General features: G+C 34.8%; 1 protein-coding gene across 1 annotated transcript; it reads right to left on the reverse strand.

Annotated features, from left to right (window-relative positions):
• Positions 1-9,115: 9,115 nt before the first annotated feature.
• LOC140833715 (small COPII coat GTPase SAR1A) lies at positions 9,116-10,850 on the reverse strand. The gene is made up of 3 exons (XM_073198040.1): positions 10,594-10,850; positions 10,377-10,508; positions 9,116-9,598 (listed from the first exon to the last, which is right to left on the reverse strand). Exons 1-3 carry the CDS (start codon positions 10,720-10,722, stop codon positions 9,278-9,280), a joined length of 582 nt encoding a protein of 193 aa, XP_073054141.1. The 5' UTR covers positions 10,723-10,850; the 3' UTR covers positions 9,116-9,277.
• Positions 10,851-11,311: the final 461 nt, after the last annotated feature.

Below are 11,311 nucleotides of genomic sequence, written 5' to 3' on the forward strand. Positions count from 1 at the left end.
TATGGCAAATGGTGTAGGGTGCATAATGTATAGCATGGTATGCAGCAGACCAGATCTCGCATATGCTATGAGTGTGGAATCAAGGTTTATGGTCAACCCAGGAGAATTACATGGGGATGGAATTAAAGTGGACCATGAGATATTTGAAAGGAGCTTCAAACTTGGGATTGATGTTCAAACAGCAGACGAATGAGAAACAACCACTTGTTGGATTCGTGGACTCAGATTATGTAGGGAACTTGGACACCAGGAAGTCACTCATTGGATTCATCTTCACGCTCTATGGAACTGCTATCAGCTGGAAAGCTACTCTCCAACCTGTTGTTGCATTGTCTACAACCGAAGCAGAGTATGTAGCACTCACAAAAGGAATAAAATAGGCTATATGGCTCAAAGGTATACTTGAAGAACTTGAAATTATACAACAGTGGGTAGCTGTCCACTGTGATAACCAAGGAGCAATACACCTTACAAAACACCAAGTTTTTCATGAAAGATGCAAGCACATTGATATCAAACTACATTTTGTAAGGGACATCACGACAAAGGGATAAGTTAAGGTATAGAAAATCTCAACACATGAGAATCATGCTGATATGATGCCAAGGCGTTACCACAAGCTATGTTTAAGCATTGCTTGAAATTGGTTAATGTGGTTGAGTCTAAATAGGCCAAGGAGTATTGGAGAACATCCCGTATTTGGAAGACAAAGTGGAGATTGTTGATGGAAGTGTCTCCCAAATGAAAGGCGCGTGAGGCCCTGTGACTGAGATGAGCCAAGGATGGGAAAGGAGTTATTGACAGTTGCAACAACTCAACCAACCAAGGGGGACCGGCAGTAAAGAAGGGAAGCTTGCGGTTGGATCAGGAGAGATATAAAATTATCTTGTTCATTCATTGAATAAAACCAGGAGAGAGGCTCTACTTACCAGAGGGAAGAATACTGATTGAAAATACACGAGAATAGGGACTTGTACAAGAAAGTTTCTATGAGAGTGTATAAAAAGTCTTCTGTAATTTCCACTTTGTACTTTGGTTGAGATCAATAAAAGTCTTTGGGTTGTTCTCCCGTGGATGTAAGCCGCAAGGCCGAACCATGTAATCTTTTGTGTATTCCAAGTTTTATGCATTGCTGCATGTGGTCTGGGAATTGAAATCATCTTGTGTAATTGTTATATCTTGTTAATCAACTCTAAGAGTTCAATATTTCAGGGAAATATAATTTATTTTCTTATTTGTAATTTTGGTTATCTATATTTTCAAGTTTCAGTCTTTAGTTTTGTATATTTCTCTTTTTGGAATTTTTTATTTTTTCCTGCGGAAGTGTTGTTGTAACACCGCAGACAACAACATTATTCCAGCGTCATGTCAACTCCAAATTGTCGTTACGTGAGAAAATGAACTAAAACTATAAAATTAATAAGTTTGATAATATAGATTATCAGAATAATAAAGAGAAAAATAAATAAAAATTAATTATAATTTTCTTTTATATTTAATAGTGCATATATATACATATATTTCAGTTATATATGAAGTAGTCGATAGCTGTTTGAAATTATTAAAAAGGTCATCGTGTGTGAGTTAAATAACCGAGTTAAATAACCATGATCCTGGTTATGCATGAGATCACAAGATTCCTAATTAAAACATGGAATTCCATTTAAATAGTTCACTACAAGAAAAGTGGGTTTCCGCGGCGTGCAATATGCGCCGCGGAAAGGTATCGCGGCGGCATGCACGCCGCGACGCACGCTGTAAAGTTGAAAGCCGTCTTAAGTTTGAAACTATTGGCAGCGTGCAGTTTACGCTGCGGTTGACTCTAATAACGGCGTGCAGAGTGTGCTATGGATAGTTATCTTTCGGCAGCGTGCGCCGCACGCTATGGTTAAAAGTTTCAACGTCGTGCAAAACATGCTGTTGATATATTGACCAATTGGCTGTTCAAAAGGAGACTAAAGAAATGACACATAAGAACGAAGCTATGAAGAAGAACATAAAATCAATAAACAAAAACATAACTAACTCTCAGTTTGCTTCAGGAATTAGGGGGCGTGGTGATGTACAAAAGAAACCCCATAAATCAATCAAGCTAGAATCAGCTAGAGGGAAGAACAAGTTGAAAAAACACGGAAAGAAAGCTACGGAAGAAGGTGACATTGATTCCTACAATATTAAACAAAAGTTTTCATGATTGGGCTGTTCTATGAAATATTTTTTTCTTGTGGCAGATCATGTCAACTCTCCACCCAATTACTCTTTTATGTCCTCTGAACTCTTATATGCAAATTCACACAACTTGGTTCGATAAAAAAGCGATAATCCGCAAAGGATACACAAGCCAATCGCAAAACCCAGTCCAAAATCACACAAAAATTGGAACGAGAAACAATCTTACACACAAATACAACCAACAGAAGAGAAATTGAGACAGATTTTAAGAACCCATACCAGGAAGAGCTCGAGAAGAATGTGCTGATGTATAAAAGAGAGATACGAGTGAAGTTGTTAAGTGCAGAGTCAATGGCAAGTACTGAGAGAAGTTGTTGAGTGCAGAGTCACGACGATTACAAAATCGAAAAATACACCCGTATTACAAGCACACCCATGAACAAGCACACCCGTATTACATAAACAAGCACTCATGCAGGGACGAAGATTGAGGATTTGGTGAAGAACGATGGGAAAAAGAGAAAAAGATTGAATCTGCAGGAACGATAGGGAAAATAAAGGAAGATGAGGGTTTTGATCGGAAAAAAAAGAGTGGCGCGATTATTTGGGGATTTGGCGCCTTCTCAATTGTAAAGTAGTAATTTTATTGCTAATACTCACAGCATGCATTGTGCGCCGTAGATACTATTATTTACAGCGTACCAAATGCACGCCGTTGAAACAAATGGCTTTAACAGCATATTTTCCGGTACGTCGTTGATAAATGCATTTACGGCGTTTTTTTTCTGCACGTCGTGGTTAATGTAAGGTGCAACCACATTAACGGCGTGCATTTTAAAGTACGCCTTTAAAAATTACATTAACGGCGTGCTTTTAATGCACGCCGTTAATGTTGTGCCGCAAAAAACCAATTTTCTTGTAGTGGTTGTGGCTTTATGTCATAAAATGTTTTCCACAACAAGCTAAGCTGCACAGATTCAATTAACCTAACATAATTAAATTAATGATCGAATAGGTTGTATGCTTTTAAAATAATAAGAATTTGACGAGATCTCAATCTATAGATATGTCGGAATCTAAGGAAACAACTGAGTGATGTGAATTCGTCTCCCAAAGATTTCCCCATATTATCCATTTTCGCATTACCACATATACATTTACTTGAATATTAATTACAATTGCTTTGCAACACACAACGCTAATTGGAGAATTATTTTGTTATTTCGAATTTCGACTGCATAGATTTGTGTTATGTGTTTTGGTTATTTTTATTATCAATATTTTATAATACAATTTACTTAATTGACTAATTAAAATAGTTTTTTGTTTCTTCACTAAAATTGATTTTGCAAATTCGATTTCTTTTCTAGTGATTATTTTGTCATGATACATCGTACAAGTGTGTTCACGTGTGCATAAATATCTATGTGTTCTATTATTCTTTTGCATGTTATCACATGGTGTTACAACTGATGAGATAACACTTATCCGATACACACAATTCTTACCGTTATGTTAACCATAATACTTTCACTTGGTATCACAACCGACTCTTGATGTTATTAAGTGGCATTCTAGTTTTTTTTAACAGGTAAAATTCAATGCCGCACTACGACCACCTGTCTTGGATGGATCCAACTACGTTCTTTGAAAAGTCAAAATATGATTTTATATCAAGTCCATAGATGAAAAAGCATGACAACACGTTGTCAACGGTTGGACTTCACCAAAAGAGTTGATGAAGATGGTAACAATCTTATCAAACCAGAAAGTGAATGGACAACTGATGAAGTCCAAATTTCGAACTATGATTCAAATACATTGAATGTCATTTTCACATCAGTTGGTATAAACATATTGAGCCTGATCACCAAATGTGTTTCTACTAAGGATGCATGAGAAATCCTTCAAAAACATTATGAAGGATCTGAAAGTGTGAGAAGAAGGAAATTAAGAATTATAACCTTTAAATTTGAAAGTTTAAGGATGGAAAAAACTGAGACAATTACCAAGTATGCTTGTAGCTTGAGAGAGATAGTCAGTGAAGTGTCCAGCCTTGATGATCCAATTTCCATTAAAAGAATGGTCAATAAAGTATTATGATTATTTCCAAAGTGTTTTGATATCAAGATATGTACAATTGATGAAGCACGAGATACAACTCAGATTGCACTAGATGACTTAATCAGTTCCCTTCGTACTTTCGAGATGAACATAGACTTACATAAGAAGTACAAAGGCAAGACCATTCCTTTAAAGTTTATAACAGTTCCTACAACAATCTTCTTCAATTTTCACAAAAAGTCAATGAGCCAGACATCTGTAAAAACTATATCTCATTAATCACTAAGATTATTTTAAAATGATTAGAAACAAAAAGAAAGTTTGACAACAATCTAATTTTTCAAGTCTAATTGTTCCTGGAAAAACTCAAAGGCCTTCATCTGACCAAGGACAATTTTGACAAAAGAATGAATCTAATAATCAATATGATCTTAAAATGTTTGATTTTCAATGTAGAGAGTGCACTGGTTTTGGACATTATGAAAATGAATATGCGAATAGGCTTCGCAAAAATAAAGGACTGAATGTTTCTTTAAGTGATGAGAAATATGATGAAGAGCAAGAATCTAATCAAGAAGAAAGTCACACTTCCCTAACTGCACTTTAGGAAGAAAGATATTGGTTGCAAGTCAATTCACTGGTTGTTACCTCTGGTGTTGCAACACCTGACCGAAACATCACTCAAAAACAGGATGTCTCAATGCTAAAACTCTTGGAATTCAAGTGATCATGAAAATCTGGAAGTTGATTACGGAAAAATCACCCTGGAAAACATACAAAAATTGTATGAGGAGTTGTATTCTGATTGGATCATGATAAATAAATTGAACACAACTCTCTTAAAGGAAAATACTGAGCTAGAAGGTGTTGTGGTCAAACTTAAAATAATCCTAAGCAACAAATATTTGGAATTATCCAAGATCAAGGGACGAACTTGAAAGAACAACTCAAACTCTTACTAAGTTTAACAGAAGCACAACAAAGCTTGACTCCATATTGATAATGGGAAATGATGGTGAGGTCGGCCAAGGTGTCAACAATAGTGTGTTTGAAGTTAGAGAATAATCAAAACCAACTGTATTTTAAGATAAAGTAGTAACACATCAAATAAACCTACAATCACTCTTGCTGCCAATGTTTTCACACCAAAGAAGCAAATCTCCACTTAGAAGCCGAGGCAAAGGAAACACCACTTTATTTGTCATTATTGTCTCAAAACTGATCATATCAAACTGTATTGTTTTAAGTTGATACAAGACTACATGTATTGGAAATTTAATCGAATGTTGTCCAAAGTATCCCACAAAACCTACCGCAACACCTCCAACAAACGAACTTCATTGATGAAAGTTTAGTTGCCTAAGGTAAAATTTAATTGTCATGTTATTTATACTTATTTGAGAACTAACATTGCAGTTCTCTAATACTTTGATTGTAAAAGCTCACACCACAAGATAGGTTCAAGAGAATATCTAACAGACTATGTTGAACAAAAGAATGGAAGAGTGACCTAAGGAGGTAGTGCAAAAGGAAAGATGGTTGGAAAATGAATGCTGAATGTAGAAGACTTCCTGAGTGACCTAAGGAGGTAGTCCAAATTTTCTATAAATACCACTACTGCCGATCCATTTTCTCACACCACTTCACAACACTTAAATTTTTTCTCTCTTGCACAATTTTATCACTTCACGATAATAAAAAAATTTTACACGAATTTAATTTGGATTTAATGTAGATTTTTTCTCTTTAATTTTTGGTAAATTTTTAAGTGTTAGTTAAGATCAGTAATTATGTTATCATAATAATATTGTAATTGTTTTTTAGATTTATTAAAAAAATTTATTTTACCGAAAATTTTAGCGACAGACATTATGATAGAACCGTCGCTAAGTTCGCGACGGAATGTATGTACAAGTTGTCGCTAATTTTAGCGACGGTTTATTAATTCGGTCGCTAAATTTGTAGACGGTGTTTTAATATGTCGCTAATTAGCGACGATTTCACTTAAATCCGTCGCTAAACTTGTAGGCGACGGTTTCTTTTAAACCGTCGCAAATTGTAGCTACAATATTAGAAAAATACCGTAATGGGTACGAGCATTATCAAAATGCACCTAAAATAAACAATAGAAGCGGTTCTTCAACTTGTACCCCGGTTGAAAAAACCGCTTCTATAAGATATAAGGTCATCAATAAGAAGAGCGATTTTGAAACCGGTGGTATAAGTGCTGGAGCGGTTAAAAACCGATCTTAAAATTGAAAAAAACCGCTTCTGTAAGAGTATTTTTTGTAGTGAGAGTACGAGTTCAGTCCTGCGATAATAGACAAACTCTACCCTACTCCTGCTGATGCAGAAGAAGGTCTCTAACTGAAATTCATGAGGTTACTTCAGTATTGACCTGGGTTTGATCGATCGATTTCGATCACATCCAAACCATCTGCCTGCTGTGAATTTGACATCGTTTTATTATGTTCTTCACAAAATTGCAATATGCAATTGGACTCTTTTAACAAACTCTACAGTGGTGACAAGACCACTAGTCTTAGTTCCATTTTCCATTGGTACTCAAGGTACCTTTAATTTTTGAGAAATTGTTCTTCAAACCAATGCTTCAATTTGCTAAGAGAGGATTCAAATATTCAAAACTATATTTTAATTTCCCTCATTGATTTATAGGATTCTTGAGTCTCAAGGATTCATTAAAGACTTTGACAAACAACTGTCCGATCAATATAAGTCTAGACATTGATGTTCTTCATTAGATTTTATATTATTTGAAAGAATTTTTTTTTCAAATGAAATAATATTTTCTTTATTTTATAGGAATCTATTCAAGCATATAAAAATCAACACAAATCTATATACACTGAAGAATATCCGCTGCACAATTGTTGAAAATGCTAGAGAGGTGAGACGAGCGAGATACGAGAGAGTTTTCTGAAGAATTCGCAAAGACTAAGTACCGTTGTTTTACTGTGTTATCATGACATGTTGGAGACATTTGAAGACAACACCCATACATAGTATTTATTGGATAATTGGTTTGTTGCACTGAATTTTGGCTACACAGTTTTGTAGTCTTTTGTTTTGGTTATTTTTTTATTGATATTTTAGGATACAATTTACTTCCTTGACTTGTTAAGGAAGACAATTTTTCGGTTCTTCACTAGTAAGTTTTGTAAACTCGATTTTTTTCTGTTGATTATTTTGACCTGAGACATTGGACAAGTGTGTTAAATTGTGTATATTTATCTTTGTATTACTTTAAATATCTTCTATATTAATGAGTATAATATACAATGAATTCTTATCAAATAAAACAAGTAGGAGACCGTCAGTGTTAAATAAATAATATTCGGTGGATTTAGTTGTTTCGGGCTATAAAGGGTCGGAACAAAAAAAAAAATCCAAGTTAGTGGATGAAATCAAACTAACTTGGACAAATTATAGGATTAAAATCCAGAACTAAATCACAAGTTTTCTTTAAAATGCGTATTAAATTATGGATGAAGAAAAATATTTGACGTGATTTAATTTATTTTTATGTAGCGGAAATGCATGAACTCCTTTTGACAAAGAGCATCTCGAAGTTAAGAATGTTAATTATCTTGGAGCTAGTGATATTGTTGATAGATATACAGAACTTGCATTTTCAGACAATCTTGTAACTTGTTATCTATGATTTCCATATAACAAGAACCAAATGCATTACATAAATTAATTTAAAAATAAGTTTAATTTCATAATAGATTATCAAATAAATCTATAATAAAAATAATTATTAAGTGATGACTTGGTGGAGTATATGGAAAGTTTTTGGCATTTGATCCAAATGTGAATGGAAAGTTTCCAATTTTTGTGCCAGCAGACATCACAGGCTATATCGTGCGAACCACAACCATGCACCAATTCCTATCATCCTTCATTCCATAATCAATAATGGACGCCAAAGTCAAAGAAATCTGAGAAACTGCATGCTGTTTTTATTTGGATTCAATTTTTATACACAATTTTTTTGTCAAACAAATCCAAGAAATCTAAAGTCTTTGACTATATATATACAAAGATATATATATATATATATATATATATATATATATATATATATATATATATATATATATATATATATATATATATATATATATGAGGAAATAGAAATGACCAATCGATGTGAATCTCAGCTGTCACCTGCTAATATATTAAATAGACTTTAGTTTATTTTGAAGAGCTTGATAAATAAATGGTTTTAACAAAGTGATTACAGAAAGGTTGCGTCGATACCACTACTATTCATGGAACCATAATTGTTATAATATGTTGTTAGCTTGAATAAATTATTCATTTGAATTAAGTCATTAACTACATTCATGTGATGTGGCTGCATTAAATTGTGCATATTCTGTCATTTGAAAGTAAATTAGTAGTACAAAATTGGTTTATTTTAAAGGAAAGGAAAGGAAAGGAAAGGAAACCTTGCCACCCATTTCATCTAGTTCGAGGGGAGAAATATTGCAAAGATTGCCAACAATAAAGACAATTGACCGATAGTGGAGAAACTATGGTTAAATGGAAAGAAAAATCATCCCAATCCCAGTTTTAAACTCACTACAAACAACACGTGCTTAAATTAAATAATTAAGCTCCGACAACAACCATCTTAGCATATAAATCATGCTGAGAAAAAAATTATATATCTCGTTTTGTATCAATAGCCTTAATGCTATGTTTTGTCATTGTATTGAAAACAAGACATGGTTTCTGGAGAATGAAAGCAAAACATTAGCCGTCGTCGTCGGACAGGGATCTTGATAAATTTGGTCGAGGCCCAAGCTAGGAGACGTTTTGCTCCAGTTAAATTATTTGTAGCACAGCAGCGGGACCGATCAAATTTTCACTTCATATCACAAACGCAAACTAGAAGCATACATAGTTTTATCAACTACAAAAACATAAAACGAATGATTCTTCTCGCCTTGTCATTGTCATATCTTTATCGGTATCGAAACAACAATTATAAGACATCCTACAGATAATGATCTTATTTTATATATTGAGATACCCATTTGAAGCCGTCACCATACCCCATTTTGCGCACGATACTGCACATGAAAACTTCCAATGGCCTCACATTAGAATCCGCAAGATTTACCTTCCCTTTTCCTGTGGTTATGCCAGAGAGGCCAAGGTGATATCGCAGCTCATCTTCCGAGGCAGCATATGGTATATCGATCTTGTTCCCCAAAATGAGAAAAGGAACACTGGCAAGGGACTCATCAGAGAGAAGAGCGTCTAATTCCTTTTTGGATTCTGCAAAACGTTCCTTGTCATAAGCATCCACCAGATACACTACAGCATCAACCTGTTATAATAATCGAGGAAAGAATTTCAATATTTCAAAATGCTCCCGGTGACAAAGACATGGGGAAATTTGCTAGAAACTACAATGGTAGCATACGTTTGAAGCCAAACAAATTTTTCGCATTCAACAATATAAAAACACAAGAATATTAGTGGACCTCAGGTTTCTATCTCATACCACGAGTCACCTCATTGACATTCATACACCAGAGACACATTTATTGACAGCCAAACAAGAAAATCACAATTGCAGCCAACCACAATAACAGTTCAAGCATGCAATAATATTTGCTGGAATACAAACAGACGAGAGAATAAATGCGACCAATTCCGGGAGCTATATCACCTTACATCCTTCAACAAAAAATGCTAACACCACAACTACAGGTCTAAAAAAAAAAATACCCAACACTCAAACCTATGAAGTAAAAATAGTAAAATACCACTCCACAAACGATTACCAACCAATTGTGCACCACGGAATCGCATAGATCACCGAAGACATTAGCAAAAGCTGGAGATAGCCACAGCCAAACGCAAGGTGGGGACAAACACAAATGCAGGAGTATGAGAGTCACCAAAAATACACAGTCGCTACACCTCATCTTCCCTCGCCTCCCTTCCAAGTTAAATTTCTAGTTCTTCCCCTGCCTAGATCAATTCATCTATGTATACACTTAAATTCAAGGCTTCCCCTAAAAGTCACAATTTCATTAAACTTCACCAGCGCAAAATATGAAATCAACACAAAACTACAGCATACAACAAATTTGACCTACCTTGGCATAGTAATCCTTCCAAACTCTGCGGGCGATCTGATGCCCTCCCAAATCAAAAGCCTTGAACTTTATCTTCCCAATACTCAGCTCTTCCGATGTCGGATATTGGGTCGGCTGATGCTGAACTAATCTCTGCATCAATCAATCACCGAATCCAATTACTAAGCATAAAGAAACAAGATAAAGTAAATAATCATGGTAATCTTAATAGAGATACCTCGTCCTTGAGCATGTGGAGAAGGGTGGTTTTGCCGGCATTATCGAGGCCAAGAAACAAGATCTTGGCCTCCTTTTGCAATAATCCTAGGGATGCCAACACGCCGTAAAACCAGTCCAACAGGAACATTTCGCCAGATCGCGATTCCTACAGATCTGGACTGGATTTTCCCCTTCTGTGGAGAGCTTGAATTCGAGAAGGGACTTTTTCAAGATTTGATACGCTATCATTCTTCGACGCTTTTCGGAAAGGGTTTTTATATTTAATTTAATAAAAAAAATATACTATAATTTTACCAAAATCAATATTATATATCAAATAATATTTTGGTAATAAGATGGATCAAGTTTAGAGTTACAATGGAGTGAGTTAGTCTCGTCCCTGAATCTAAAACCTGTCCTATGATATCTCCTCCCCGTAATAATTGAGGATTCCTCGTCCACGTTCGACTAAGTCTTCATCCTCGTTTGCGACATTTATGCTATGTAATTGTAGAATTTTCATCTCCGACTTAGATTTACATCTCAATTTTCACTTCAAATATTTTAGGAATGACAATGGGATGAGACGGGTTTGCTATCCCCACCGTGAGATATAAGTGGTAAGATAGAGCGTTTTGAAAATGTTAGAATCACATTGTGTGATTGATTATAAAAAAAGAAAAAACAAAACAAAAAAACAAAAAGTAAATTGATAATCCGCTTAAAACTAGTCACTT

The sequence above is a fragment of the Primulina eburnea genome, chromosome 6, assembly GCF_022965805.1.
Source record: "Primulina eburnea isolate SZY01 chromosome 6, ASM2296580v1, whole genome shotgun sequence".
Classification (NCBI taxonomy): Eukaryota; Viridiplantae; Streptophyta; class Magnoliopsida; order Lamiales; family Gesneriaceae; genus Primulina; species Primulina eburnea.

What these genes read in the sequence shown, in the direction of transcription:
- LOC140833715 (XM_073198040.1), bottom strand. Translation starts at nt 10,722, where the DNA reads ATGTTCCTGTTGGACTGGTTTTACGGCGTGTTGGCATCCCTAGGATTA. An exon ending in TCCACATGCTCAAGGACGAG is followed by an intron (nt 10,509 to 10,593) that starts GTATCTCTATTA and finishes TGATTGATGCAG; the next exon opens with AGATTAGTTCAGCATCAGCC. An exon ending in GGAAGGATTACTATGCCAAG is followed by an intron (nt 9,599 to 10,376) that starts GTAGGTCAAATT and finishes TTATTATAACAG; the next exon opens with GTTGATGCTGTAGTGTATCT.